Raw genomic sequence first — 27430 nt, forward strand, 5'->3', positions numbered from 1 at the left:
ATGCGGGTGGTCCCTGAGGCTGGGCAGTCACCAGTCCTCCTCAAAGGACCCCACTGCTGGGGCCTGAGAGCCCTAGGGCGGCAACTGCAGGCCAGGCAGGTAGGGCGTCCAGAGTCTGCATGGAGCTGTGGCCCCCCAGGACCAGGACGGGCCCCTCTGTCTCTCTCTGGCCTCGTGCAAACTGGGTGCCCCCTAAACTGGCTTCCCCTTCGGTTTCCAGTTCCCAAACTGCACAGGGAGCCCTTTTGTGTAAGGGAAGGGAGAACCGGCCTCCCTGTGACCCTGCAGGTCTGAGCAGCAGATCGTGAGGGCCGAGGGCCCAGGACTTTGCAACCAGGGGGCCGCTGGCCTCAGTTTCCCCGCTCTGGAGGGTTGGACGAGAGGGCGCGGAGCCAGGCTGCCCGGCCCCGCCCCCAACTCAACCCGGGCCTGGACGTCACGGTGGGCGGGGCCACATGTCCTCTCCGAGCTCTCCGGGGCCCTGACGTCACGGTAGGTGGGGCCGACCGCCCCTCTGGGCCCGCCCGGGCCCTGACGTCACGATGGGCGGGGCCGGCCCTCGGTCCGGGCAGCGCTCTCCCGGGAGCGGCGGCACGCGCGGAGCGCCGGGTGCGGCCATGCGGGGACCGGGCCCGACCCCGAGCCCGACCCCGAGCCCAAGCCCGAGCCGGAGCCCGAGCGAGACCCCGAGCCCGAGCCCGAGCGCGACCCCCGGTGCGGCGCGGCTACCCCGGCGGAGGCGGCGGGCGCGGGGCGCGCTCTGAGGCCCGGGGGATGCGCCGCCGCCTCGACCATGGGCGCCGCCGCCTCCAGGAGGAGGGCGCTGAGGAGCGAGGCCATGTCCTCGGTGGCGGCCAAAGTGCGGTGAGTGCGGCGGGGCCGCCTTCCCGCACCCCGCCCCGGACCTCCGACCCCGCCCGAGTCCGCCCCTGCCCCGCGGTGCTCCCCGGGCTCCCGGGCCCCGGCCTCTCCCACTGAGGCGCCCTCCCCGCGCCCCGCGCCTCCCTCTTCCTGGTCCCCTGCCCTGCTCTTCCCTTCCCTCCCCTCGCGAGCGCGTGGTGGGCGAGCGCACCCCCCAGGTCGGGAGTGGCCTCGGTTCCCCCGGGGAACAGCAGCCGACCGGCCTCGCGACCCCTCTCCACGGTCCGATGGGCAGGGGCCGGGCCTGCAGGCCTGGCCAGGGCGCACCAGGACCAAGGGTGTGTGGGCTCCCGGAGGGGGACGACCCCTGACCCTCCTTCCAGACGCCGAGGGCCTGGCTGGGAACCGGACCCCCGGCTCTTGCGCGGCCCGGTGTTTGGGAGGGTCGTGCCGCGGCCTCTGACCGTGCCCTCTGTCCACCCTCAGAGCAGCCCGAGCGTTTGGAGAGTACCTGTCCCAGAGTCACCCTGAGAACCGCAACGGCGCAGGTAGGGGCACGCGAGGCCGTGCCAGGGCCGCCCAGACCCCCCAGCCCAAGGGATGCTGATCCCTGCCTCCGGGGGTGGAGCGTGAGGGGCATTGGTTGCGCGTGGGCCCGGCGCCCTGCCGGCCTGGCTTCCTCACATCCCCTGCCCTCCCTGCCCGAGCCCCAGGAGCAGTTCCCAGCCGCTCGTCACCATGGCACCCACCCCGCCTGGGCCGTTGGCATGGCAACAGGCCTCCTGGCTCCCCCAGGGCTGGCACCACTGCCTCTGGGGGCCAGCTGGTGGGGGGAGGGGGGAAGTTGGCACCAGGCAAACGGTGCGATCGCAGGCTGGGGGATGGCCTGCGTGTTCCTACCCGGCAGGACCGCACACAGGTAGCACAGCGTCACCCAGCCCCCACGCACATGCAAGAGCTTCAGGCCCAGATAGGAGTGAGGGGCCCAGAAACACGCCAGTGACTAGGGTTTGGGCAGCCCTAGTCCCCCACAGAGGCCAGGTGCCCACTGGGTGTTCTCTGCCTTCGGCCTGCTATGAAACCGGCAGCGGGGGGCCCACGCGCGGCAGGCTCACTCAGTGTCTCTCCTAGATCACCTGCTGGCTGATGCCTACTCTGGCCACGACGGGTCCCCCGAGATGCAGCCGGCCCCCCAGAACAAGCGCCGCCTGTCCCTCGTCTCCAACGGCTGCTACGAGGGCAGCCTCTCAGAGGAGCCCAGCATTAGAAAGCCCGCAGGCGAGGGCCCTCAGCCTCGAGTGTACACCATCTCTGGGGAGCCTGCCCTGCTGCCCAGCCCTGAGGCGGAGGCCATTGAGCTGGCGGTGGTGAAGGGGCGGCGGCAGCGGCACCCTCACCATCACAGCCAGCCCCTGCGCGCCAGCCCTGGTGGCAGCCGGGAGGACGTCAGCAGGCCCTGCCAGAGCTGGGCGGGCAGCCGCCAGGGCTCCAAGGAGTGCCCCGGATGTGCCCAGCTGGCTCCTGGCCCCACCCCTCGGGCCTTTGGGCTGGACCAGCCACCTCTGCCTGAGACCTCCGGTCGCCGCAAGAAGCTGGAGAGGATGTACAGCGTTGACCGTGTGTCTGGTGAGGGGCTTGTGTCAGGGCATAAACAGGTTTGGGGGTGCATGCCGCTGCCAGGGTCTGACAGCAGCAGCCACTGTGAGGCTTGGAACAGAGAACAGGTGCTCAGGTCACAGCATGCCAGCGGACTCAAGATTAAAACCGGCTGGCTTCTGCTGTGGCCTCCACACCCTATGAGCTGTGAGCTCCCTCAGCTCCTCAGCAAAATCTGCCAGGCCTCACAGTCCGCTTTCACCCTGCTAGCACCAGGTCAATCAAGGAGTGCTTCCTGGAGGAGGGGGCCTGGGAGGATCTTAAGGGATATGTAGGGAGGAAGCACCGCTTAATCAGGAGACTGGGCTGCCCTCCGAGAGTCCTGGGGAGCTGTTGGGGCCCAGCCAGGCAGTGGGCATCTTTCCCCAGGGTTGTTGAGTTGTGTGGTAGCTTGTCCACCAGGCAGAAAGTCACTCCACTGTCCCCACACTTGGGCATCAGGGAAAGGCTGTGGGGGCCCTCGGAAGGGGACAGCCCTCAGCAAGGTGGTCTCTAGCCTCGGTGAGGGCCTCCAGCTAGAGCATGGGGGCTGCAGAGAAGGCCTCAGAGCCTCTTCTGCCCAAGGGAAACAGACGCATTGTTTTCCTGGGCCTCCTGGAGACAGACTGTGCTTTCAAAGGAACGTTCCTCAAACTTTGGGTGGCCAAAGGGAAAGTTAAGCCAAAAAAATCAAAGCGTCAAGTTACCAAGAGCGTGGTCTTGGTGAGTGAGCAGCAGACATTTGAGCACTGCCCTCTGTGCCCGTGTGGTGATGCCACCCTCCCCCCACCCGCCCTGGCTGCCAGCTTCTGCTGACCCCTGGACCCAGAAGCATCTGCTTCCCAACAGGGAGGGAGAGGCTTCAGGAACCCCTACTTCACCCAGCCACCGCTCCTTTTTGTCTCTCTTAGACGACATCCCCATTCGTACCTGGTTCCCCAAGGAAAATCTTTTCAGCTTCCAGACAGCAACCACAACTATGCAAGCGTGAGTCTTGTGCCCACGACGTGGGGTCAGGGTTGGGTGGTCTCTTTCTGCTGCTCAGGAAACGGCACTTTTTCCCAGTCTCTGGGCCTACCAGGGGGGCTGCTTCTGAACAGCCCCACGTGCCCATGCTGTGCCAGGCCTGCCAGGGAGGCCAGGGCTGACTGCTCTTCCCCTCCCATGGCTGGTGCCCAGCTCCCCCCCCCGCCCCACCACAGTCAGGGGACCTGGCCCAGGGCTGCAGCTGATGAGCTGTCAGTGAGGTGTGGGGTGTGGCAGGTTCTCCTGCTTCTATCCACTCTTCTCAGCCTGTGTCTGCCCTCCCTCGAACCCCAGATAGAAGCCTACTTCTGTTTCATACGTGTCATAGGTCATCACAGTTTCAGGGTCCCCCCAGGGACCTGCTCCTCTCTGTCTTGACATACATTTGGCTTTTCTGTTCTGGGGTTCCTTCCAGGGAAGTTCCCTTTGCTGCATTGGTCCCCACACCAAAGAAGTGTCCTGCCCGGGGGAGTCCACCCCACACCCAGCCTCAGGCTGCCTGGTCTCAGCAACCAGTCCTTGTGGCATGGGCTGCAGTGACATCAGCTTCCGTTGCCCATTCAGGGCTGGCCAGCAGTGTAGCCAGCATCCTGCTGGTGGCTGGGTTACCTGTGAGGGACTTATTGGGTCAGTGACAAGAAGGGAACTGTAGGGACCAGGTGGGGGCTGAGGGGAGGCCCGGGGTTGAGCTCACTGTGTCTTCTCTCTCACGCCATCCCTTCTGGCCCTGGCTTCAGCATCTCGTAAGTACCTGTATGACTTGGTGCCTAAGGGCACAGCTGTTGTCCCTGGGGAGACCCTCCCACCCCAAATAGGTTTGGGCAGGCCAGGGACCTGGGTCTTGAGGGAGTGCCGCTCTCTGCGGGCCTGGCTCCCAGCGGGCACCGAGGTCACAGCAGGGCCTGCTGGGAGCTGGGCCTCGACAGGTGAGGCAGGCTGGGACTCCTCTGCCGGGCCCCGTGCCCCAGACGCCCTGCTGGGCCCTCTGCTCGCACCACTGTCCCGACGTCTGTGTCCCTCCTGCCTCCGGCCAAGGGCAGTGCTGACTCGCGGTGGTTTCCCAGGGTGTTCAGGGGCTACGCGGAGAGGAAGCGCCGGAAACGGGAGAATGATTCCGCGTCTGTAATCCAGAGGTAGGGCCTGCCAGCCACTCGCCACCAGGGTCCATCTCTGGTCTGTGCTGGCCTGGCCTGGGCCCCCTCGGCCCTGGCAGACCTGATGGGGGAAGGGTGGTGGCGACCACTGGCCTGGCCCTGCTCTGGGGACGTGGCAGGCAGGAGAGGCCATGTGGCCCGGGCTGCAGGAAAGCACCTCACCCTCAGTCCTGCACTCCGAGGGCACGTGTCTCTGTCTGGGCTGGGGCCAGCAGCAAGGCCCCCCTCCCCCACTCCAATCACACAGATGTGTCTGGGAAGCTTTTTTGCCCGTTTTGGATGTTGGGCCTTGGCAGGGTCCAAAGTTTGGTGGAGGAGAGGACCTGCCCCTGAGGTGGCTCAAGGACACAGAGCAGGAGAGGGGGCTCCTGCAGGCCCCCAGCCCGCCATGGGGTGGTGCAGACAGGAGCCCCGCTCTGCTGCAGCGCAGGCAGGCTGGATCCTCTGCCACATGGGCGTGGAGGCTCAGGGCGTAAGTCCCGGGCGAGGACGGAAGGTCAGAGCCTGGGAATGCAGCTCAGGAGGAGACTTGATCCAGAGCGCCAGGCACTGCACCTTTGTTCTGGCGTTGAAGGGGAGCCCTGGAAGGCTGTCGCGGAAAGAGCACTGGGTGGGATTTGCCTTTGGGTGGGAGGTGGTGCCAGGAGCCAGGGAGAGCATTGGCTTCCCACACCGAAGGGGTGAGAGTAGAGCCATGACCCGACGGGGGCTAGGTGGGCAGGGGCTGCCGTCACCCTCTCACGGCCCTCTTCAGCCCCTGGCTTCCTCCCCCAGGAACTTCCGCAAACACCTGCGCATGGTCGGCAGCCGGAGGGTGAAGGCCCAGAGTAAGACCCCGTGCGGCGGGGGTGGGGGGGCGCCGTTGCGCTTGGCTGGTTGGGGCTTTGCTTGCTGCTAGTTGCGCTAAGAACGACCCCAACCGGGTCCTGCCTCAGGCTCCTCCCCTTCCAGCCACGTCCCCAGCCCGGCACAGGCTCCTCCCCTCCCAGCCACGCCCCCAGCCCGGCACAGGCTCCTCCCCTCCCAGCCACGCCCCCAGCCCGGCCCAGGCTCCTCCCTTCCCAGACTCCGCCTCTGGCCCCGCCCCAGTGTTCTCAGATCCTGCCCCTGAACCAACCGAGCCTCTGGTCCGTGTCTGCTTCATGTGCCTTAGACCCCACCCACATCAGCTTCCTCCTGCCCAGGGCCCCTGTGGTCCCCTCGCCTGGGGTCTGAGACTCCCGAGGCCCTGCCCCACCCGCTCGCTAATGCGGGTTTTGCTCTCTGCAGCGTTCGCTGAGCGGCGCGAGCGGAGCTTCAGCCGGTCCTGGAGCGACCCCACCCCCATGAAAGCCGACACTTCCCACGACTCCCGAGACAGTAGGTGCCCCGCACAGGCCCGCCCACCTTCCCCAGAGCCTCCCCTAGACCCCAGACCCCTGCTGGGGGTCCCCTGCCAGGGCCGCTGGGCTGCGCTTTTGCACTCCTGAGCCTTGGTTTACCTGTTTGTGAGATGGGGACGCCCTCAGCATCTCCGATCTCAAAGGTGGGGCTAACTTAACGGCCGCAGCAGTGCTGGCCGGGGGCGCCTGTAGGGCCGTGCCCACCGCCACTCGCAAGAGGCCCTCAGGGGCAGGGGGCTGCGGTGCCCGCCCCCACTCCCTCCCAGGCGCCCGGCGGACTTGGCTGGAGCTGATGCCTGCACGCGCCTTCCACCGGCCTCGCGCCAGGGTCTCCCTCCCCACATCAGGCCGCTGCCCAGTGGTGTCCACAGGCCTGTCCTGCCGGGCTGGCGGCGACCTCTGTATGGTCCTCCCACTTGCTTGGAGGACCCTCCGGGATGGGGCTTTCGGGCCCTGTGGGCCTTGGGGCCATGGCCAGGATAGGAGGTGCTGCCGGGCCTGCTGTCCTGGTGACCCTCTTGCTTCCCAGGCAGTGACCTGCAGAGCTCCCACTGCACGCTGGACGAGGCCTTCGAGGACCTGGACTGGGACACTGAGAAGGGCCTGGAGGCTGTGGCCTGTGACACCGAGGGCTTCGTGCCACCAAAGGTCATGGTGAGGCCCAGCCCGGGCAGTGCTCCTCTGCACCCCGAGCAGGACTCTGCCCCAACCCGAGTCCAGCCAGCTCTGCCTGGGACCATGCAGCCTTCTCCAGCTGCCTGGGGGAGGGTGTCTCACAGGGCTATACCCTTGGGCTGCCTGGCAGCCAGAAGGTAGCCTCATGGGGGCTCCCACAGCCCCTTGGCTTTTGGATGGGCCTGGGGCCCCTGAGCAGCTCTTTGTCTCCGCAGCTCATTTCCTCCAAGGTGCCCAAGGCTGAGTACATCCCCACCATCATCCGCCGGGATGACCCCTCCATCATACCCATCCTCTACGTGAGTCCAGCCCCGGGCCTGCCCCCAACAGATGCCCTCTTGCGGCCCCACCCTGGGCCAGCGCCGGCACCCCAGGTCCCCAGGGTGCTGTGGCGCTGCTGGCTCTGACGCAGCCTTGATGTGACCTTGTGGCCTGTGTCTGTCCCCAGGACCATGAGCACGCAACCTTCGAGGACATCCTTGGTATGTGTCTCATTGGCCTTCTCTCTGCTGGTTCCAGGCCTGGGAGGGGCAGACACAGGTGGGGGTGCCCCTGGGGCTGGGGTGGGGGCCGCAGCGCTCACACCCGCTCTCCCACAGAGGAGATAGAGAGGAAGCTGAACGTCTACCACAAGGGAGCCAAGATCTGGAAAATGCTGATTTTCTGCCAGGTGGGGCTCAGTGCTCATCTCCTGACCGGGAGAAGAATCGTGGTGGGGCAGGGGAAGACCAAGGGGAAGAAGTCAAGTTGGGGGAGACCAAGGGGAAGAGGTTGGGGTGGGGAGACCAAGGGGAAGAGGTGTTTGTGGGGGAGACCAAGGGGAAGAGGCGTGGCTGGGGGAAACCAAGGGGAAGAGGCTGGGGTGGGGAGACCAAGGGGAAGAGGTGTTTGGGGGGGAGACCAAGGGGAAGAGGTGTGGCTGGGGGAGACCAAGGGGAAGAGGTGTTTGGGGGGGAGACCAAGGGGAAGAGGTGTGGCTGGGGGAGACCAAGGGGAAGAGGCTGGGGTTGGGGAAGACCAAGGAGAAGAGGCGTAGACGTTGAGGGGGAAAAATCAAGGAGAAGAGGCGTGTGGCGGGGGGAAACGAAGGGGAAGAGGCGTGTGGCTGGGGGAGACCAAGGGGAAGAGGTGTTTGGGGGTTAGATCAAGGAGAAGAGACGTGGCGGGGGAAGACCAAGGGGAAGAGGCGTGTGGCAGGGGAAGATCAAGGGGAAGAGGCGTGTGGAGGGGGAGATCAAGGGGAAGAGACGTGTGGCAGGGGAAGATCAAGGGGAAGAGGCGTGTGGAGGGGGAGATCAAGGGGAAGAGACGTGGAGGGGAGATCAAGGGGAAGAAACGTGGCGGGGGAGATCAAGGGGAAGAGACGTGGCAGGGGAGATCAAGGGGAAGAGACGAGGGGCAGGGGAAGATCAAGGGGAAGAGGCGTGTGGAGGGGGAGATCAAGGGGAAGAAGCATGGTGGGGAGATCAAGGGGAAGAGGCGTGTGGCCGAGGAAGACCAAGGGGAAGAGACATGGCGGGGGAGACCAAGGGGAAGAGGCGTGTGGTGGGGGAGACCAAGGGGAAGAGGCGTGTGGTGGGGAAGACCAAGGGGAAGAGGCGTGGAGGGGAGAACAAGGGGAAGAGGCGTAGGGGGAGAGATCAAGGGGAAGAGGTGTGGAGGGGAGATCAAGGGGAAGAGGCGTGTGGCGGGGGAAGACCAAGGGGAAGAGGCGTGTGGTGGGGGAGATCGAGGGGAAGAGGCGTGTGGTGGGGGAGATCGAGGGGAAGAGGCGTGTGGTGGGGGAGATCGAGGGGAAGAGGCGTGTGGTGGGGGAGATCGAGGGGAAGAGGCGTGTGGTGGGGAAGATCCAGGGGAAGAGGCGTGTGGTGGGGGAGATCGAGGGGAAGAGGCGTGTGGTGGGGAAGATCAAGGGGAAGAGGCGTGTGGTGGGGAAGACCAAAGGGAAGAGGTGTTGGGGGGAGATCAAGAGGAAGAGGCGTGGGGGGGAGATCAAGGGGAAGAGGCGTGTGGTGGGGAAGACCAAGAGGAAGAGGCGTGGGGGGGGGAGATCAAGAGGAAGAGGCGTGGGGTGGAGATCAAGGGGAAGAGGCATGTGGTGGGGAAGACCAAGAGAAAGAGGCGTGTGTTGGGGGAAGACCAAGGGGAAGAGGTGTGTGTTGGGGGAAGACCAAGGGGAAGAGCGTGTGGTGGGGGAGATCAAGGGGAAGAGGCGTGTGGTGGGGGAGATCAAGGGGAAGAGCGTGTGGTGGGGGAGATCAAGGGGAAGAGGCGTGTGGTGGGGGAGATCAAGGGGAAGAGCGTGTGGCGGGGGAGATCAAGGGGAAGAGGCGTGTGGTGGGGGAGACCAAGGGGAAGAGGCGTGTGGTGGGGGAGATCAAGGGGAAGAGGCGTGTGGTGGGGGAGATCAAGGGGAAGAGCGTGTGGTGGGGGAGATCAAGGGGAAGAGGCGTGTGGTGGGGGAGATCAAGGGGAAGAGCGTGTGGTGGGGGAGATCAAGGGGAAGAGGCGTGTGGTGGGGGAGATCAAGGGGAAGAGGCGTGTGGTGGGGGAGATCAAGGGGAAGAGGCGTGTGGTGGGGGAGATCAAGGGGAAGAGGCGTGTGGTGGGGGAGATCAAGGGGAAGAGGCGTGTGGTGGGGGAGATCAAGGGGAAGAGGCGTGTGGTGGGGGAGATCAAGGGGAAGAGGCGTGGGGGGAGATCAAAGGGAAGAGGCGTGTGGTGGGGGAGATCAAGGGGAAGAGGTGTGTGGTGGGGGAGATCAAGGGGAAGAGCGTGTGGTGGGGGAGATCAAGGGGAAGAGGCGTGTGGTGGGGGAGATCAAGGGGAAGAGGCGTGTGGTGGGGGAGATCAAAGGGAAGAGGCGTGTGGTGGGGGAGATCAAAGGGAAGAGGCGTGTGGTGGGGGAGATCAAGGGGAAGAGGCGTGTAGTGGGGGAGATCAAGGGGAAGAGGCGGGGGGAGATCAAAGGGAAGAGGCATGTGGTGGGGGAGATCAAGGGGAAGAGGCGTGTGGTGGGGGAGATCAAAGGGAAGAGGCGTGTGGTGGGGGAGATCAAGGGGAAGAGTGTGTGGTGGGGGAAGATCAAGGGGAAGGGGCGTGTGGTGGGGGAGATCAAAGGGAAGAGGCGTGTGGCGGAGGAAGATCAAGGGGAAGAGGCGTGTGGTGGGGGAGATCAAGGGGAAGAGTGTGTGGTGGGGGAGATCAAGAGGAAGAGGCACGGGGGGCATCAAGAGGAAGAGGCGAAGGGGGGAGATCAAGGGGAAGAGCGTGTGGTGGGGGAAGATCAAGGGGAAGAGGCGTGTGGTGGGGGAGATCGGGGGAAGAGGCGTGTGGTGGGGGAGATCAAGGGGAAGAGGCGTGTGGTGGGGGAGATCAAAGGGAAGAGGCGTGTGGTGGGGGAGATCAGGGGGAAGAGGCGTGTGGTGGGGGAGATCAAAGGGAAGAGGCGTGTGGTGGGGGAGATCAAGGGGAAGAGTGTGTGGTGGGGGAAGATCAAGGGGAAGGGGCGTGTGGTGGGGGAGATCAAAGGGAAGAGGCGTGTGGCGGAGGAAGATCAAGGGGAAGAGGCGTGTGGTGGGGGAGATCAAGGGGAAGAGTGTGTGGTGGGGGAGATCAAGAGGAAGAGGCATGGGGGGCATCAAGAGGAAGAGGCGAGGGGGGGAGATCAAGGGGAAGAGCGTGTGGTGGGGGAAGATCAAGGGGAAGAGGCGTGTGGTGGGGGAGATCGGGGGAAGAGGCGTGTGGTGGGGGAGATCAAGGGGAAGAGGCGTGTGGCGGGGGAAGATCAAGGGGAAGAGGCGTGTGGTGGGGGAGATCAGGGGGAAGAGGCGTGTGGCGGGGGAAGATCAAGGGGAAGAGGCGTGTGGTGGGGGAAGATCAAGGGGAAGAGGCGTGTGGTGGGGGAAGATCAAGGGGAAGAGGCGTGTGGTGGGGGAGATCGGGGGAAGAGGCGTGTGGCGGGGGAAGATCAAGGGGAAGAGGCGTGTGGTGGGGGAGATCAAGGGGAAGAGCGTGTGGTGGGGGAGATCAAGAGGAAGAGGCATGGGGGGGATCAAGAGGAAGAGGCGAGGGGGGGAGATCAAGGGGAAGAGCGTGTGGTGGGGGAAGATCAAGGGGAAGAGTCGTGTGGTGGGGGAAGATCAAGGGGAAGAGGCGTGGGGGGGAGATCAAAAGGAAGAGGTGTGTGGTGGGGGAGATCAGGGGGAAGAGGCGTGTGGTGGGCGAGATCAAAAGGAAGAGGTGTGTGGTGGGGGAGATCAGGGGGAAGAGGCGTGTGGTGGGGGAGATCAAGGGGAAGAGGCGTGGCCGGGGGAGGAAGACCAAAACTACCTCCCACGCATGTGCGTGGGTGCATGTGTGTCGGAGAGGGGGAGGAAGGAGGAGCAGGTGCCTGACCACAGCTTCTTACAGGGAGGTCCTGGACACCTCTATCTCCTCAAGAACAAGGTGGCCACCTTTGCCAAAGTGGAGAAGGAAGAGGACATGATTCAGTGAGAAGCTGGGTGCCCTGGGCGCGGGGAGGGCTGGAGGCAGAGTCCAGGCCCCGGCGTGTCCCTCCCCCACAGCCCCTCCTCCACGGTCCCCTCTGTGGAGTGGGGTGCCTGTCCCCTGCCACTGGGTGACCCACCCCTCTCCACCAGCTTCTGGAAGCGGCTGAGCCGCCTGATGAGCAAAGTGAACCCAGAGCCGAACGTCATCCACATCATGGGCTGCTACATTCTGGGGAACCCCAACGGGGAGAAGGTACAGTGACCCGCAAGCCCCACCCCAGACCTCTGGAAACCCCCGACGTGGACAGACAGGGCAGGGCCTTCCATGTTTCCTGGCATTTTTTTTCCTTCCCCCGGGCATTCCCCTAGAAATCCTTTATGCCTGAGCCCAGCCAGGTTTGGGGGGTCTGAAAAAAGAGGGTGGGCCCTGCTCCCCATCTCCTCCCCGCTCCTCCTTCCCCATCTCTCTGCCTCGGACTCATGGCACCCCGCTTCCTCCAGCTGTTCCAGAACCTCAGGACCCTCATGACTCCTTATAGGGTCACCTTCGAGTCACCCCTGGAGCTCTCAGCCCAAGGTGAGTTACCCAGGCTGGGCCGAAGCTCTGCAGCCACTGCGGGGCCACGGTGGGGTGGGATCCCCAGGGCCGGCCAGGCCTGAGCCTCCTGCCCCCGCTCCGCCCAGGGAAGCAGATGATCGAGACGTACTTTGACTTCCGGTTGTATCGCCTGTGGAAGAGCCGCCAGCACTCGAAGCTGCTGGACTTTGACGACGTCCTGTGAGGGGCAGAGGCCTCCGCCCAGTCACCATCAGGCCGCTCCCTCTGCACCGGGACCTAGGGCTGGGCCGCCTCGTGCTCCCCGGGACTGTGCGGCTCCGGTCTCGCCTGGAGCCACTTCAGGGCACCTCAGACGTTGCTCAGGTTCCCCCCGTGGGTTCCGGTCCTCGCTGCACCCGTGGCCGCAGAGGCTGCAGTCCCTGGGGGCCGGGAGGATCCCGCCCCGTGGCCCGTGGATGCTCAGTGGCCAGGCACTGACCTGCCATGCCTCGCCTGGAGGCTCGGCTGTGGGCATCCCTCCATGGGGTTCATAGAAATAAGTGCAATTTCTACACCCCCGAAACAATTCAAAGGGAAGCAGCATTTCTTGTTAACTAGTTAAGCATTATGCTGCTAGTTACAGCGTAGGCACCCCGGCCCAGCAGCCCAGCAGCCCACATGTGTTCAGGACCCTCCCTGCCCACCCCCTCCCTGCCGTATCGATCACCAGCACCAGGGTGGCCCGTGTGCGTGGGGCCAGCGTCGCCGGGCTGCCCAGCCTGGCTCTGTCTACACTGGCCGAGTCTCTGGGTCTGTCTACACTGGCCGAGTCTCCGACTGTCTGTGCTTTCACTTACACTCCTCTTGCCACCCCCCATCCCTGCTTACTTAGACCTCAGCCGGCGCCAGACCCGGTAGGGGCAGTCTGGGCAGCAGGAAGGAAGGGCGCAGCGTCCCCTCCTTCAGAGGAGGCTCTGGGTGGGGCCTGCTCCCCATCCCCCCAAGCCCACCCAGCACTCTCATTGCTGCTGTTGAGTTCAGCTTTTACCAGCCTCAGTGTGGAGGCTCCATCCCAGCACACAGGCCTGGGGCTTGGCAGGGGCCCAGCTGGGGCTGGGCCCTGGGTTTTGAGAAACTCGCTGGCACCACAGTGGGCCCCTGGACCCGGCTGCGCAGCTGGTGGACTGTAGGGGCTCCTGACTGGGCACAGGAGCTCCCAGCTTTTGTCCATGGCCAGCAGGGTGGGCTCTTGTGTATATAGCTGGGGCTAGGGGGCAGGCCCCCCTTGTGCAGAGCCAGGGGTCTGAGGGCACCTGGCTGTGTTCCCAGCTGAGGGAGGGCTGGGGCGGGGGCCGGGCTTGGAACGATGTACGATACCCTCATAGTGACCATTAAACCTGATTCTCCACCGCGGCCGCCGCGTGGGTCTGTCCTCTCAGTGCTTTCCAGGGGCCTTCCCGTGCCCAGCTTCTGGGCCCACTCCTGTGAGGTCACTGCTGCAGGGCCTTCCTGCCTGGACAGAGTTGGAGCTAGGCCACTAGACCACCCCACAGGGCATAGCCAGGGGGACCAGCACAGGAGGGGACGGAGAGGAGCTGCAGGAGGGCTGGGGGGAGGCTGCAGTCTCGGAGGGGGGCCTCGCCGGGTCTGGAGGGGACAGCAGAGACAGCCCGTTCCCCCTGCCGCCTGAGGGCACCAGGGAGAGGGCTGTATGTCCCGCACGCCACACTGTGTGTGCAGTCAGCAGTGTGGCCACAGATGGGGGCCACTCTCTCAACCTCAGGTGTCCCCAGGGCCCAGACCGCTACTGGGCACAGCCAGGCTGGCTGCCAGCTGGTTCCCTGCCCCGTGGCTGGGGGACAGAGCAGCATATATCAGCTGGGCTAGGGTCAGGGTCAGAGGGCCACTGGTGCACAGCCTGGCAGGCTTGAGGCCCAGGGTGCTGGGGGTGGTCACACAGCCGTCAGCCACCTCCAGCTCTTCCAGGGCATTCTAGATGGGGTCCCGGGAGGGGGCAGGTTTTGGTGCCAATTTGAGTGTGTAAAGTTTTAGGTAAATACCAAATGCCTGTAGACTCTGTGTTATTCAGTTACTATTTGAAAGGGACATATCGTGAAATCATGGGGGATTCGAGTCTCCTTTCTGCAAAGTTGATGAGACAAGTCGCCACTGCCTGGAATCTGCTGACGCTGCCGTGCAGGCCTCAAGGGTGGCACTCTTCAAAGTAGGACAGCATGCGATGTCGCCACGTGCCCACACACCGCACTGCTCCAAAGGCACATCTGTCCATCACCTGAGCTCTGAGTCCCAGAACAGCCACAGGGACCCTGCAGTCCTAACCCGTCAGGCGGCTCCTGGGGCTGCTGCCAGCCGCATGCCTGTCCCACACAGTCCGGTCCGTAGGGTCTGCTGGAGCGAGTAAGGCCTGGGGGTCCATGAGGTTCCATTCCTCATGCCATAACCACCGGGGGAAGTGAAAGGAGGAAGACACGTCAAAGCCAGCAGGCCCAGGAGCAGACACAGAAGGAGGTGGCCCCACAGGAGCAGACGCAGAAGTGCCAACGGGGAAGGAGGTGGCCCCAAGCGGAGGCAGGCTGGGCCAGGGCGGGGGGCTGGTGACCAGGGCAACCTCGGCTACTTTGCTGCACCCGCCCTCGCCTCCCTTGAAATACAAAAACAGCAGCAGCTAGAAATAGTTGGGGAAGAAATAAGAAATATTTGCCACACATGGGAGTGATTAAGGTCCTTAATATTTAAAGAGTTTTTATATGTTGCTAAAGAAAATGACAAAAACCGATATGGAAAAGTGAGCAGAGATGTGGAGAAATCATTCGCAGAGCAGGAAACTGGCTGGTAATTCCATGAAGAAAGTCCTCATCCCATCAGGAATCATGGAAAGGCCAATGAAAGCGACGAGGTAACCCCCTTTTTAATTTGAGAGGGTTTTGATCTGTCGCCCAGGCTGGGGCTCACCGCTGTCTTGACCTCCTGGGCTCAAGCGATTCTCCCATCCGCTCAGCCTCCGGAGTAGCTGGGACTACAGGCATCACCACGCCTGGCTAATTCTTTTATGTTTTGTAGAGACAGGGTCTGTGTTGCCCAGGCTAGTCTCAAACTCCTGGCCTCAAGCAATCCTCCTGCCTCCTCAGCCTGTTACAGCTTTTTTTTTTGAAGGTAATCTGGTAACAGCTCTTAAAAGTAGTGTGACTGATGAGTGCACAAGCCCGTCCAGCCCCAGCCACCCCCTGGCACATTTTCTGAGGGTGTCTACTGCCCCGCTGTGCCGTGCCCACTAATCCGGGTGTGGCCCGATCGCACAATGGCTTTTCTGGAAGGATCCGATGCTCATGAGGCTTATTGCTAAGGAGGAAGATGCAACAGGTCCAGCTGTTCCAAGTGACTGGGTCACGCTTCACATCGATGTGCAATGTCTCCTGCCACCTGCCTGGATGCACTCTCGTGACTACCTGGCAGGCTGGGAACAGCATGGGGGAGGCCCACGCCTGCCCCAGCGACCTGCCTGCCCTGCTCTCAAGTGCAGACCCCCAGGTCTCGTCCACGCTCACTACACAACCCCAAGTGGCCCCCCGGGTGGCCCCGTGGCCGGATGTGCACCCAGCAGAGCAGCCACCCTTGAGACCTGGGGTGTGGTCTGGGGGCTGTGTGGAGACCTCCCGCCAGGGTGCAGGAGTGTCTAAGGGCAAGCAGAGGTGTGATTGCTGTCTGTAAGGTAAAACCCCCGTGAGCAGGAATCAATAATGTAGACATGATCGGAATGGTGGAGGGAGCTGTGGCGGTCACACCCTTGCTGTTAGCATTGCCTCTGTGGGGGCAGGAGACAGCAGACATAAAACCTGTCCCTGAAAGGGGCAAGATGGCCCTGATGGCTCCCTGCACCTGTCCTGGTGCCTGCAGGCAGGCGGGTCAGCTCCCCTCCCGCTGCCAAATCTCCCACGTCTCTGTGTGCTCTGTCACCCCTGCTTTCTGGCCTGAGGGCTGGGAAGGGAGGTCTGGGGAGCCCAGGAGCTGAGAAGTACCCAAAAACCACCCCCAACGCCCCCCAACCCTCAGGCGTGCCTGTGAGTGTGTCTGTGTGTCTCACTCTGACTCACCCAGACAACTGACTTCAGCAGCCAACCTTGGTCATTCCCAGAACCACCACTGGGGGGCATACGTGCGGCTAGACCGGGGGCGCCCGAATGTCTGTCTCTACAAAAAGTAAAAAAAAAATTAATGGGGTGTGGTGGTGGTGCGTGCCTGTGGTGTCAGCTGCTTGGGACGCTGAGGCAGGAGGATCACTTGAGCCCGAGAATTCAAGGCTACAGTGAGTTAAGATTACGCCACTGCACTCCATCCTGGGTGACAGAGCAAGACCTTGTCTCAAGAAAAAATTTTTAAATGAGTAAAATTTTAAAAAACAGATTTTGTCAGTCTTTCTGTCATTTCAACGCCTTCCCAACCTTGGTGTCTGCTGATGGCCTCTTCCCTGCTGGTCAGGATTCTCACAGTTCTTTGGGTGTGGAGGAATTCTGGTTTGTAATTTTTTTTTTTTTCTTAGAGTCTCTTTCTGTTGCCCAGGCTGGAGTGCAGTGGCGCAATCTCGTCTGACTGCAACCTCCACCTTCTGGGTTCAAGTAATTCTCCTGCTTCAGACTCCCAAGTAGCTGGGATTACAGGCACCCACCACCACGCTTGGCTAATTTTTCGTATTTTTAGTAGAGACAGGGGTTTCACCATGTTGACCAGGCTGGTCTCGAACTCCTGACTTCAGGTGATCCACGTGCCTTGGCCTCCCAAAGTGCTGGGATGACAGGCATGAGCCACCGCGCCTGGCCTGGTTTGTAATGTTTTGAATCTTACTTAATATGAGACTCGGAGTCTTCCTTTTATCCTATGGTGAACATTGCTGTTTTAGTTTCAGCCTCAGTGGCTATTAGTCCAAGGTCAGTTTTTCTCCAAGATTTTGGGGTACCCTCTGGTCTAGTCACACGTATGCCCCCCAGTGGTGGTTCTGGAATGACAAGGCTGGTCCTGAACTCCTGGCCTCAAGTGATCCTCCTGCCTTGGCCTCCCAAAGTGCTGGGATGACAGGTGTGAGCCACCATGCCCGGCCTGAAGACTTTAAAGTGGCTATTATAGCGGTGCCTAACTGAGCCAACATGAGCACTTAAAATGTTAGAAGAGAAAGTCTCAGCAAAGGCTGGCCCCGGTGGCTCACGCCTGTCATCCTAGCACATTGGGAGGCCGAGGCGGATGGATCACTTGAGCACAGAAGTTTGAGAGAAGCTTGGGCAACATGGTGAAACCCTGTTTCTACTAGAAACGAAAACAAAAACAAAAATCAGCCGGGCACGGTGGTGCATGCCTGTGGTCCCAGCTACTTGGGATGCTAAGGAGGGAGGATTGCTTGAGCCAGGGAGTTCACAGCTGCAGTGAGCTATGATCCTGCCATTGGGCCCGGTGGCTCATGCCTGTAATCCCAGCATTTTGGGAGGCCGAGGTGGGCGGATCACCTGAGTTCAGGAGTTCGAGACCAGCCTGGCCAACCTGGTGAAACCCTGTCTCTATTAAAAATACAAAAAAATTAGCCGGGTGTGGTGGCGCATGCCTGTAATCCCAGCTACTGGGGAGGCTGAGGCAGGAGAATCGCCTGAACCTGAGAGGCAGAGGTTGCCGTGAGCCTACGTTGTGCCACTGTACTTCAGCCTGGGCAACAGAGTGAGACTTCGTCTCAAAAAAAAAAAAAAAAAATATATATATATATATATATATGTATATGTTTAAACTGAATAAAATGAAAATACAACATATCAAAAATTGAGAGAGATAGCTAAACAGTGCTTAGAGGGAAATTCATAGCACAAATGCCTACATTAGAAAAAAAGAAAGGTTCAAGTCAATAATCTAACCTTCTGCATTAAGAAACCAGAAAAGGAGGAGCAATAGAAGCTCAAATCAAGCAGAAGAAAGGAAATACATGTAAGAGCAGAATTAAAATAATTCAAAAACCGGCCGGGCGTGGTGGCTTACGCCTGTAATCCCAGCACTTTGGGAGGCCGAGGTGGGCGGATCACGAGGTCAGGAGATCGAGACCATCCTGGCTAACACGGTGAAACCCTGTCTCTACTAAAAATACAAAAAATTAGCTGGGCGTGGTGGCACATGCCTGTAGCCCCAGCTACTCAGGAGGCTGAGGCAGGAGAATGGCGTGAACCTGGGAGGCAGAGCTTGCAGTGAGCTGAGATCCGGCCACTGCACTCCAGCCTGGGCAACAGAGAGAGAGACTGTCTCAAAAAAATAAAATTAAATTAAATTAAATTTAAAAATTCAAAAACCAAAAAGAAAAAATTATGAAACAAAAAGCAGGTTCTTTGAAATGATGAATAAAATGGATAAACCTCTAGCTAGCAACACTGATGAGAGACACAGAGGACAAAATCACCAATATGAGGAATGGGAGGGTTAGCACTGCAGACCCTACAGACATTAAAAGGATAACCAGGAAGTACTATGAATAATTGTAGTCACATAAATTTAGCAACTTAGGTGAAATGGACCAATTCCTTGAAAGCCACAAACTACCAAAACTCATTAAATAGACAACTTGAACAATCCTATTAAGTATTAAATAAACTGAATTTGTACTTTAAAACTTTTCTAAAAAGGAAAGTACTGGCTCAGATGGTTTTACCACCAAATTATACAAAATATTTAAAGAAGAAATTTAATACAAATTCTTCAAATCCCTTCCACAAAATAAAACAAGGACAGCTGGCTGGGCGCGGTGGCTCATGCCTGTAATTCCAGCACTTTGGGAGGCTGAGGTGGGCGGATTGCAAGGTCAGGAGTTTGAGACCATCCTGGCCAACATGGTGAAACCCCATCTCTACTGAAAATACAAAAAATTAGCCAGGCATGGTGGCAGGCACCTGTAATCCCAGCTACTCCGGAGACTGAGGCAGGAGAATCGCTTGAACCTGGGAGGTGGAGGTTGCAGTGAGCCAAGTCCGCACCATTGCATTCTAGCCTGGGTGACAGAGCGAGACTCCATCTCAAAAAAAAAAAAAAAAAAAAAAGAAGGACAACTTCCCAGATTCATTTTATAAGCCCAGCATTATCCCCATACAGAAACCAGGACTAAAAAAGAAAACTATGCAACTTTGTTGAACACAACTGCAAAAATCCTCAACAAACACATTTGACTCTTACGACCCATGGCAGCTAGTGGTATAAAGTTGCTGCAAACACTGAATTAAAGAATATGCTAAACTATTGCTCCTAAGGGAAATGCAAAGTTATGTTCCTGCAAGCTTCTGGTCACATTTTTGTTAAATGATCAATATATTAATAAAACCTTCTTTTATGTGTATTTTTGTTTAAGGGCACCTTATTTAATATGTATTGTATCACTAACATTGAACTCATGGCCAACAGCGCTAACTCTTGCACGAATAAAGCTTATCCAATGTGTGTTTTCTCTGTAAAGTGCATCTCAGCCTTCTTGCATCTCTGCACTATGCTGAGACGCCATTATAAACAGTGAAATCACCAAGAAAAAGCACAAAAATGCACACACATGATACCAAATATGCTACCAGTAAAGAGAGTCCCGATTGAGACCCCAAGAGGGTTCTTGGATCTCACACAGAAAGGAATTCACCGCCCCCCCCATTCCCCCACCCTATTCCCCGCCCCCCAACACCCCCAGCCCCACCCAGCCCCGGCCCTGGCCCCGCCCCTCCCCGTCCCCAGCCCCGCCCCCGCTTCAGAGGCCGGGACCCCTACGGCGGCGGCCCCGGGACCCACGGCGAGCGGGAAAGGCAGAGTGGCTGCAAATGGAGAACGACGGGCGCCGCGGGGCTGCAGGCGCTTCCGCCCCCGCCCCGGGCCTGGACCTTCGGGGTCACCTGACTCCGACCTGCCCGGGCCGGGCGGCAAGAGGGGTAAAGTCCGGGCCGGGGTCAAGAGCGCGGCTGCAGGCCGTGGGGGGCGGGGTCCCGGAGTTCTGCCCCTCGCAGCTCCAGGCTCCTCCTCAGCTTCCCTCTCCTGCCTCCCACAGCCCCAGGGGCGGGGCGACCCTGGGCACCGAGACAGACCCGCAGGTGGGAGATGCGGGGAGACCCTGGGCGGGGGACCCGAGGGTGGAGTGGGCGGGGCGACCTTGGGCGCTGGCCTCAGCCTGCGGGCCCTGGAGCCAGGTGCACAGCGCATCGCCCGAGGCTGTCACCGCCCTGCCCCTCCCACCCCAGCTGTCCTGGACCCAGGGGCAGGGAGAGGCTGGACGCCAGGTGCGCGGACACAGACGCGCCTAAGCACAGCTTCCTCCTTGCCGCTCCGGGAAGTGGGCAGCCAGCCCAGGTGAGGGTCCAAAGGGATGTCCTGATCTGGGAGCGCCTGGGGGCGCTGTCCTGGTCTGGGGGGCTGTCCTGATCTGGGAGTCTGTTCTGTGTGAGGGGGTGTCCTGGTCTAGGGGGGCTGTCCTGGTCTCAGGGACTGTTCTGTGTGAGGGGGTGTCCTGGTCTGGGGGGGCTGTCCTGGTCTGGGGGGCTGTCCTGATCTGGGAGTCTGTTCTGTGTGAGGGGGTGTCCTGGTCTGGGGGGCTGTCCTGGTCTGGGGGGGCTGTCCTGGTCTGGGGGGCTGTCCTGATCTGGGAGTCTGTTCTGTGTGAGGGGGTGTCCTGGTCTGGGGGGCTGTCCTGGTCTGGGGGGCTGTCTTGATCTGGGAGTCTGTTCTGTGTGAGGGGGTGTCCTGGTCTGGGGGGCTCTCCTGGTCTGGGGGGGCTGTCCTGGTCTGGGGGGCTGTCCTGGTCTGGGGGGGCTGTCCTGGTCTGGGGGGGGCTGTCCTGGTCTGGGGGGCTGTCCTGGTCTGGGGGGGCTGTCCTGGTCTGGGGGGCTGTCCTGGTCTGGGGGGCTGTCCTGATCTGGGAGTCTGTTCTGTGTGAGGGGGTGTCCTGGTCTGGGGGGGCTGTCCTGGTCTGGGGGGGCTGTCCTGGTCTGGGGGGGGCTGTCCTGGTCTGGGGGGCTGTCCTGATCTGGGAGTCTGTTCTGTGTGAGGGGGTGTCCTGGTCTGGGGGGGCTGTCCTGGTCTCGGGGACTGTTCTGTGTGAGGGGGTGTCCTGGTCTGGGGGGGCTGTCCTGGTCTGGGGGGGCTGTCCTGGTCTGGGGGGGGCTGTCCTGGTCTGGGGGGCTGTCCTGATCTGGGAGTCTGTTCTGTGTGAGGGGGTGTCCTGGTCTGGGGGGGCTGTCCTGATCTCGGGGACTGTTCTGTGTGAGGGGGTGTCCTGGCCTGGGGGGCTCTCCTGGCCTGGGGGGGCTGTCCTGGTCTGGGGGGGCTGTCCTGGTCTGGGGGGCTGTCCTGGTCTGGGGGGGCTGTCCTGGTCTGGGGGACTGTTCTGTCTGAGGGGGTGTCCTGGTCTGGGGGGCTCTCCTGGTCTGGGGGGGGGCTGTCCTGGTCTGGGGGGCTGTCCTGGTCTGGGGGACTGTTCTGTCTGAGGGGGTGTCCTGGTCTGGGGGGGCTGTCCTGGTCTGGGGGACTGTTCTGTCTGAGGGGGTGTCCTGGTCTGGGGGGGCTGTCCTGGTCTGGGGGGCTGTCCTGGTCTCAGGGGGGCTGTCCTGGTCTGGGGGGGCTGTCCTGGTCTCGGGGGGCTGTCCTGGTCTGGGGGGGCTGTCCTGGTCTGGGGAGCTGTTCTGATCTGGGAGGCTGTTCTGGTCTTGGGGGTCTTTTGAGTGTGGGAGAGGTTGCCCCAACCTCTTTGCCTACCTGGAGGCTCAGGCCTGGGGGTCTCAGGTGGCTACATCTTCTGGGTGTGGAGTCCCTGTATTCCTGGCCCCTGTCACCTGTTTGTCCCTATGAGGTGGCCTGTGGGCTGGGTGCTGGTTGGGGACACAGGCTGGGCCCTGTCTGGGCTGGACCGGCCTCCTGTCCTCTCTGAGCCTCTGTCATCTACCCTCCTTAAAATGGGCTTATATCCCCCGGACATACAGAATTGCGTGAGGACCCCACAGCGTGCCCCACTTTCCACGTGCCCGGGAGCCCCAGGTCAGGACCAGGGCAGCACCCGCGCCTGCCACTCAGTGTGGGTGCAGCGTTTCCCGGGGGAACACGATACGACACGGTCACATGGGGTTCAGGTGCCGGGACCTTGGCAGGCAGCTTCTGGCTTTGACCACTCCTTTGGCAGTGGTACCCGTGTGAAGTGGGGCTGTATGGGGCACAGGGTCGGCCTGGGTAGTTTGAGAGCTGAGACCCTTGCTGGGCGTTTGGGCAGAGAAGGAGGTGGACACCTCGGCCACAGGGCTAGAGAAGCCCAGGCCCCTCAGATGGCATCCCTGGGTCCACCTCCTGACCAGGCGCCATCTGGCGCCAGCTAAGAAGGTGCAGAGTCAGATTAGGGAAGCCTTGGGCTGGATTTCCAGAGAAACCGATGTTGTTAAGAAGCCTCACACTCGGCTTCCTAGGATGGCTGGCCTCACCCTGGGTTCACCCACAGCCCCTCGGCAACAGTCCCCTCAGGGCTCCAGAGAGAAACCCCCACCCTGGGAGAGCCTGGGGTGGGGGCCGCAGAGAGGAGGCAGAGCCCTGGGCCCCCAGTGCAGGCTGGAGCTGTGGCTGCTCCTGGGGAGGGTGGCACGGGAGAGGCAGGACCGAGGGGTGGGGACACAGGGTGGCCCCATCACATGGTGGGGGCAGCTCCGCGAGTCCCATCCGAGGGGGTCCGAGGGGGCTACTTGGATCCTGCTGGGGCTGTGTCCCCAGACGAGGCCTCTGCTGCCCCCCGCCCCCCTCCCACAGGGCCCTCTGATGCCCATGGCACCCCTGGCAGGCGTGGCTCCTGGGGAGTGGTCCTTGGCCACGGGAGGCGTCTGAGCTCCGGGGATGCCTCTATGGCCACGGGAGGCGTCTGAGCCCCGGGGATGCCTCTAAGGCCACGGGAGGCGTCTGAACCCCGGGGATGCCTCTAAGGCCACGGGAGGCGTCTGAGCCCCGGGGATGCCTCTAAGGCCACGGGAGGCGTCTGAGCCCCGGGGATGCCTCTAAGGCCACGGGAGGCGTCTGAGCCCCGGGGATGCCTCTAAGGCCACGGGAGGCGTCTGAGCCCCGGGGATGCCTCTAAGGCCACGGGAGGCGTCTGAGCCCCGGGGATGCCTCTAAGGCCACGGGAGGCCGTCTGAGCCCCGGAGATGCCTCTAAGGCAAGTGGCTGTCCAGGGGTGCGTCTCCAGGGAGACGGGGAGCGAAGCCTCTGCCTCTAGAGGGCGGGATGGGGACACCAAGTGCAGCCTGGGTGCCCACGGCCGTCCCCCCACAGGAACCAGTACCACCTGCACCATGGGGCTGTCCCAGAAGGAGCAGGTCTTCTTGGCCCTGCTGGGGGCCTCGGGGGTCTCAGGCCTCATGGCACTCATTCTCCTCCTGGTGGAGGCCACCAGCGTGCTCCTGCCCACAGACATCAAGGTGCGTCCCCGCCGGCAGGGGAGGCCGGGCCGGGTCCACAGGTGTTGCCTCCCACTCATCCCACTGTCTCCCCAGTTTGGGATCGTGTTTGATGCGGGCTCCTCCCACACGTCCCTCTTCCTGTATCAGTGGCCGGCGAACAAGGAGAATGGCACGGGTGTGGTCAGCCAGGCCCTGGCCTGCCAGGTGGAAGGTTAGTGGGCTGTTCTGCAGCCCGGTGCTGGGACCTGCCTGTTGCTGCCTGGCTGGGATTCCCAGCTGCACGGAAAGGGTTTGGAGAGGTTCAGTGACTTGGCTGAGCTCACACGCCAGGCATGGGTGCTGGGCCAGAGCCTGCATTCACGCGGTGGCACTCTGGGGACCTCCCTGCCTGATCCTGGTAAGCAGTCAGATTCTCATGGCCTGGCCTGGGTCTGCCCAGCATCTGCTGCCTCCAGCCCTGACCCTCTCTGGCCCCTGGTGCTCCCCACCCTGGCACCACGTGGTGCTGGCAGCCGAGGCCGGTAGTTACAGGGGTGCCTGCACTCCAGGATCCTGAGAGGGGAAAACAGGAGGCCCCGAATTTGTTTCCTGGGGGCTCTGGTAACAAATTACCACAAATTGGGGGCTTAAAACAGTAGCAGCTTATTTCTCAGCATTCTAGAAGTCTGAAAACAAGGTGCGGACAGGGCCGTACCCCCTCCAGAGGCTCTGGGTTAGGGTCCTTCCTGCTTCCTTCAGCCTGAGCGCTCCACGCAGCCCTTGGCTGGTGGCCGCACCAGGGGCAGGAGGTGGTCACGTCTTTGGGGGCTGCCTTTCAGCCCAGCCAGCCTGCGGGGTCTGGAGCTCTGTCCCCGGCTGCTGTTCCAGGGCCTGGAATCTCCTCCTACACTTCTAATCCTGCACAGGCTGGTGAGAGCCTGCAGGGCTGCTTGGAGGAGGCGCTGGTGCTGATCCCAGAGGCCCAGCATCGGAAAACACCCACGTTCCTGGGGGCCACGGCTGGCATGAGGTTGCTCAGGTGAGGCAGGCGTGGCCTTGGCACCCACGGGGAGTGGCTACAGAAGCCATGGTCTCAGCCAGCGTGGCAGGCAGGGTGGGGCCGGGCCCAGGCTTCCAGCCAGCTCCAGCCCCTGGTCCTCTGTGCCCAGCCGGAAGAACAGCTCTCAGGCCAGGGACATCTTTGCAGCAGTCACCCAGGTCCTGGGCCGGTCTCCCGTGGACTTTTGGGGTGCCGAGCTCCTGGCCGGGCAGGCCGAAGGTGCCTTTGGTTGGATCACTGTCAACTACGGCTTGGGGACGCTGGTCAAGGTGCCACAGGCAGCCTGAGGGCGGGGGCTGGTCTGCGAGGGGCTGGTGTCTGGGGCTGGCTGACCGGGGCGGGGTCCGGGTGGCTGCTCCCAGCTGAGTGGCCCCTTCTGTGCCCAGTACTCCTTCACTGGAGAATGGATCCAGCCTCCGGAGGAGATGCTGGTGGGTGCCCTGGACATGGGAGGGGCCTCCACCCAGATCACGTTCGTGCCTGGGGGCCCCATCTTGGACAAGAGCACCCAGGCCGATTTTCGCCTCTACGGCTCCGACTACAGCGTCTACACTCACAGCTACCTGTGCTTTGGACGGGACCAGATGCTGAGCAGGCTCCTCGTGGGGCTGGTGCAGGTCAGCTGGCCCTGGGGAGGGTGCATGGGGCTGTGGGAACAGGGCTATGGGCACAGGGCTGGCGTGGGTCATCCGGCCCCGGGGAGGGTGCACAAGGTATGGGCCCGGGGCTGGCGTGGGTCATCCGGCCCCGGGGAGGGTGCACAGGGTATGGGTGTAGGGCTGGCGTGGGTCATCAGGCCCCGGGGAGGGCGCACAGGGTATGGGTGTAGGGCTGGCGTGGGTCATCAGACCCCGGGGAGGGCGCACAGGGTATGGGTGTAGGGCTGGCGTGGGTCATCCGGCCCCGGGGAGGGGGCACAGGGTATGGGTGTAGGGCTGGCGTGGGTCATCCGGCCCCGGGGAGGGGGCACAGGGTATGGGTGTAGGGCTGGCGTGGGTCATCCGGCCCCGGGGAGGGTGCACAGGGTATGGGTGTAGGGCTGGCGTGGGTCATCAGACCCTGGGGAGGACACACAGGGTATGGGTGTAGGGCTGGCGTGGGTCATCCGGCCCCGGGGAGGGGGCACAGGGTAGGGGTGTAGGGCTGGCGTGGGTCATCCGGCCCCGGGGAGGGTGCACAGGGTATGGGTGTAGGGCTGGCGTGGGTCATCCGGCCCCGGGGAGGGGGCACAGGGTATGGGCACAGGGCTGGCGTGGGTCATCAGACCCTGGGGAGGGCGCACAGGGTATGGGTGTAGGGCTGGCGTGGGTCATCCGGCCCCGGGGAGGGGGCACAGGGCTGCAGGTGTGGGGCTGGTGCTCAGGCCTCCCTGCCCTCTGCAGAGCCGCCCGGCTGCCCTGCTCCGTCACCCGTGCTACCTCAGCGGCTACCAGACCACACTGGCCCTGGGCCCGCTGTATGAGTCACCCTGTGTCCACACCACGCCCCCGCTGAGCCTCCCCCAGAACCTCACAGTTGAAGGGACAGGCAACCCTGGGGCCTGCGTCTCAGCCATCCGGGAACTTTTCAACTTCTCCAGCTGCCAGGGCCAGGAGGACTGCGCCTTTGACGGGGTCTACCAGCCCCCGCTGCGGGGCCAGTTCTATGTGAGCACCCACACTGCCCCCACCAGGGGTCCGGGCTTCCTTGTGAGGCCTCAGGTGCCTGTCTGACTCCAGCAGGCCCAGGAGGGGCCCAGGCTGGCTCTTAGGGGCTCTGGGAGCCCGGGTGGGGTGGGGATCTGGCCCAGCATGGCCACAGCGAAGGCACAGCCACCTCCCCTCTCACTCAGGCCTTCTCCAACTTCTACTACACCTTCCACTTCCTGAACCTCACCTCCGGGCAGCCCCTGAGCACGGTCAACGCCACCATCTGGGAGTTTTGCCAGAGGCCCTGGAAACTGGTGGGTGGGCCCTGGGCTCCCTGGCTGCAGCGAGGGTCCCTGAGGGTGCAGGGCTGCCCCGGGCAGGATGCTGGAGCCTCATTCTGGGCAGCACGGCCAGCAGGGCCGGGGGAGGCAAGGGCAGAGGACAGCTCCAGGCCGTGCCACTCCAGGTAGGAGGCCGTGGCCACGGCTGCAGCTGGGCCCAGCCTCTGGCCCGCCAAGAAGGGGCCGCAACCCGCACCACGTAACTGGTCGGTGGGGCCAGGGAGGGGCTCTCTACCACTGCCCGGCACCCTCTTGTTGTCTGCGTGCTCAGGTTGGCCAGGACAGATGGGGCGGTCCCCGCATGACTGGGGATCAGGGGCCCTCACCTCGCCTCTTGGTCTCCTGGGCCCCAGGTGGAGGCCAGCTACCCTGGGCAGGACCGCTGGCTGCGGGACTACTGTGCCTCAGGCCTGTACATCCTCACCCTCCTGCACGAGGGCTACGGGTTCAGTGAGGAGACCTGGCCCAGCCTCGAGTTCCGAAAGCAGGTGACTGCCTCCCCTGGGCGTGGGCGGGGTGTGGGCACGGGCAGGTCGTGGTCTTGGGGTAGCTGCCCCGCAGCCCTGAGCAGCCGTGTGTCCCGCAGGCGGGCGGTGTGGACATTGGCTGGACACTGGGCTACATGCTGAACCTGACCGGGATGATCCCGGCTGATGCGCCGGCTCAGTGGCGGGCAGAGAGCTACGGCGTCTGGGTGGCCAAAGTGGTGTTCATGGTGCTGGCCCTGGTGGCAGTGGTGGGGGCTGCCTTGGTCCAGCTCTTCTGGTTGCAGGACTAGTGGGAAGGCGGAGGTGGGCCCCCACAGAGCCCACAGGCAGCTGCGTCCCGGATGCTGGAGCCTTCCTGAGCCCTGAGTGCCGTGGGGCCTTGCTCTGTGGCTCTGCCCACGGTCAGGTGACAGCCACCTCCAGGGCACCGTCAGGGTGGTGCTGGCCACAGAGGCTGCATGGCCTCCCCTCCCGGCGTCCCTCCCCCCACCTCCTTCGCAACTGGGCTTCCAGGGCCGTAGGTGCCTTTCTGCACACAGGCCGCCAGGACTCGTGGTGTCTCCAGGCTGTGTGACTGCAGGGCCACATGCTGCCTGCAAACAGGGCAAGACCACGGAGGCACAGGGGTCCTGCTCCTGATGGGGCCTCAGGAGGGGCGGAGAGGGGCGGAGGGGAGGGAGCTGCCCCACCTGGACCCCCGCTCTCCCTGCTGTTGTCTGAGCAGATGGATGGAGT

At 62.5% G+C, this 27430-nt stretch overlaps 2 protein-coding genes across 5 annotated transcripts; both read left to right on the plus strand.

Annotated features, from left to right (window-relative positions):
- The first annotated feature begins 537 nt into the window (after positions 1 to 537).
- NSMF (NMDA receptor synaptonuclear signaling and neuronal migration factor) lies at positions 538 to 13177 on the plus strand. Of its 4 annotated transcripts, XM_008970143.4 has the most exons (15): positions 540 to 864; positions 1348 to 1409; positions 1993 to 2487; positions 3408 to 3483; positions 4587 to 4655; positions 5451 to 5503; positions 5946 to 6035; positions 6588 to 6712; positions 6949 to 7032; positions 7182 to 7215; positions 7333 to 7403; positions 11147 to 11226; positions 11377 to 11479; positions 11728 to 11803; positions 11911 to 13177. In XM_008970143.4, the coding sequence occupies exons 1-15, from the start codon at positions 794 to 796 to the stop codon at positions 12006 to 12008; spliced, it is 1587 nt and encodes a 528-aa protein (XP_008968391.2). In that variant the 5' UTR covers positions 540 to 793; the 3' UTR covers positions 12009 to 13177. The 4 variants fall into 4 exon arrangements, with proteins under 4 accessions (XP_063450140.1, XP_063450141.1, XP_008968391.2 ...); XM_063594070.1 differs by lacking the exon at positions 5946 to 6035 and having other exon boundaries at positions 538 to 864; XM_008970145.4 differs by lacking the exon at positions 4587 to 4655.
- A 9625-nt stretch (positions 13178 to 22802) lies between these two features.
- On the plus strand, positions 22803 to 27377 carry ENTPD8 (ectonucleoside triphosphate diphosphohydrolase 8). The gene is made up of 8 exons (XM_034929642.3): positions 22803 to 23410; positions 24067 to 24217; positions 24348 to 24507; positions 24625 to 24855; positions 25621 to 25884; positions 26070 to 26180; positions 26561 to 26695; positions 26794 to 27377. The coding sequence occupies exons 1-8, from the start codon at positions 22945 to 22947 to the stop codon at positions 26983 to 26985; spliced, it is 1710 nt and encodes a 569-aa protein (XP_034785533.3). The 5' UTR covers positions 22803 to 22944; the 3' UTR covers positions 26986 to 27377.
- Positions 27378 to 27430: the final 53 nt, after the last annotated feature.

Source organism: Pan paniscus, chromosome 11 (genome assembly GCF_029289425.2).
Source record: "Pan paniscus chromosome 11, NHGRI_mPanPan1-v2.0_pri, whole genome shotgun sequence".
In the NCBI taxonomy this organism is placed as follows: Eukaryota; Metazoa; Chordata; class Mammalia; order Primates; family Hominidae; genus Pan; species Pan paniscus.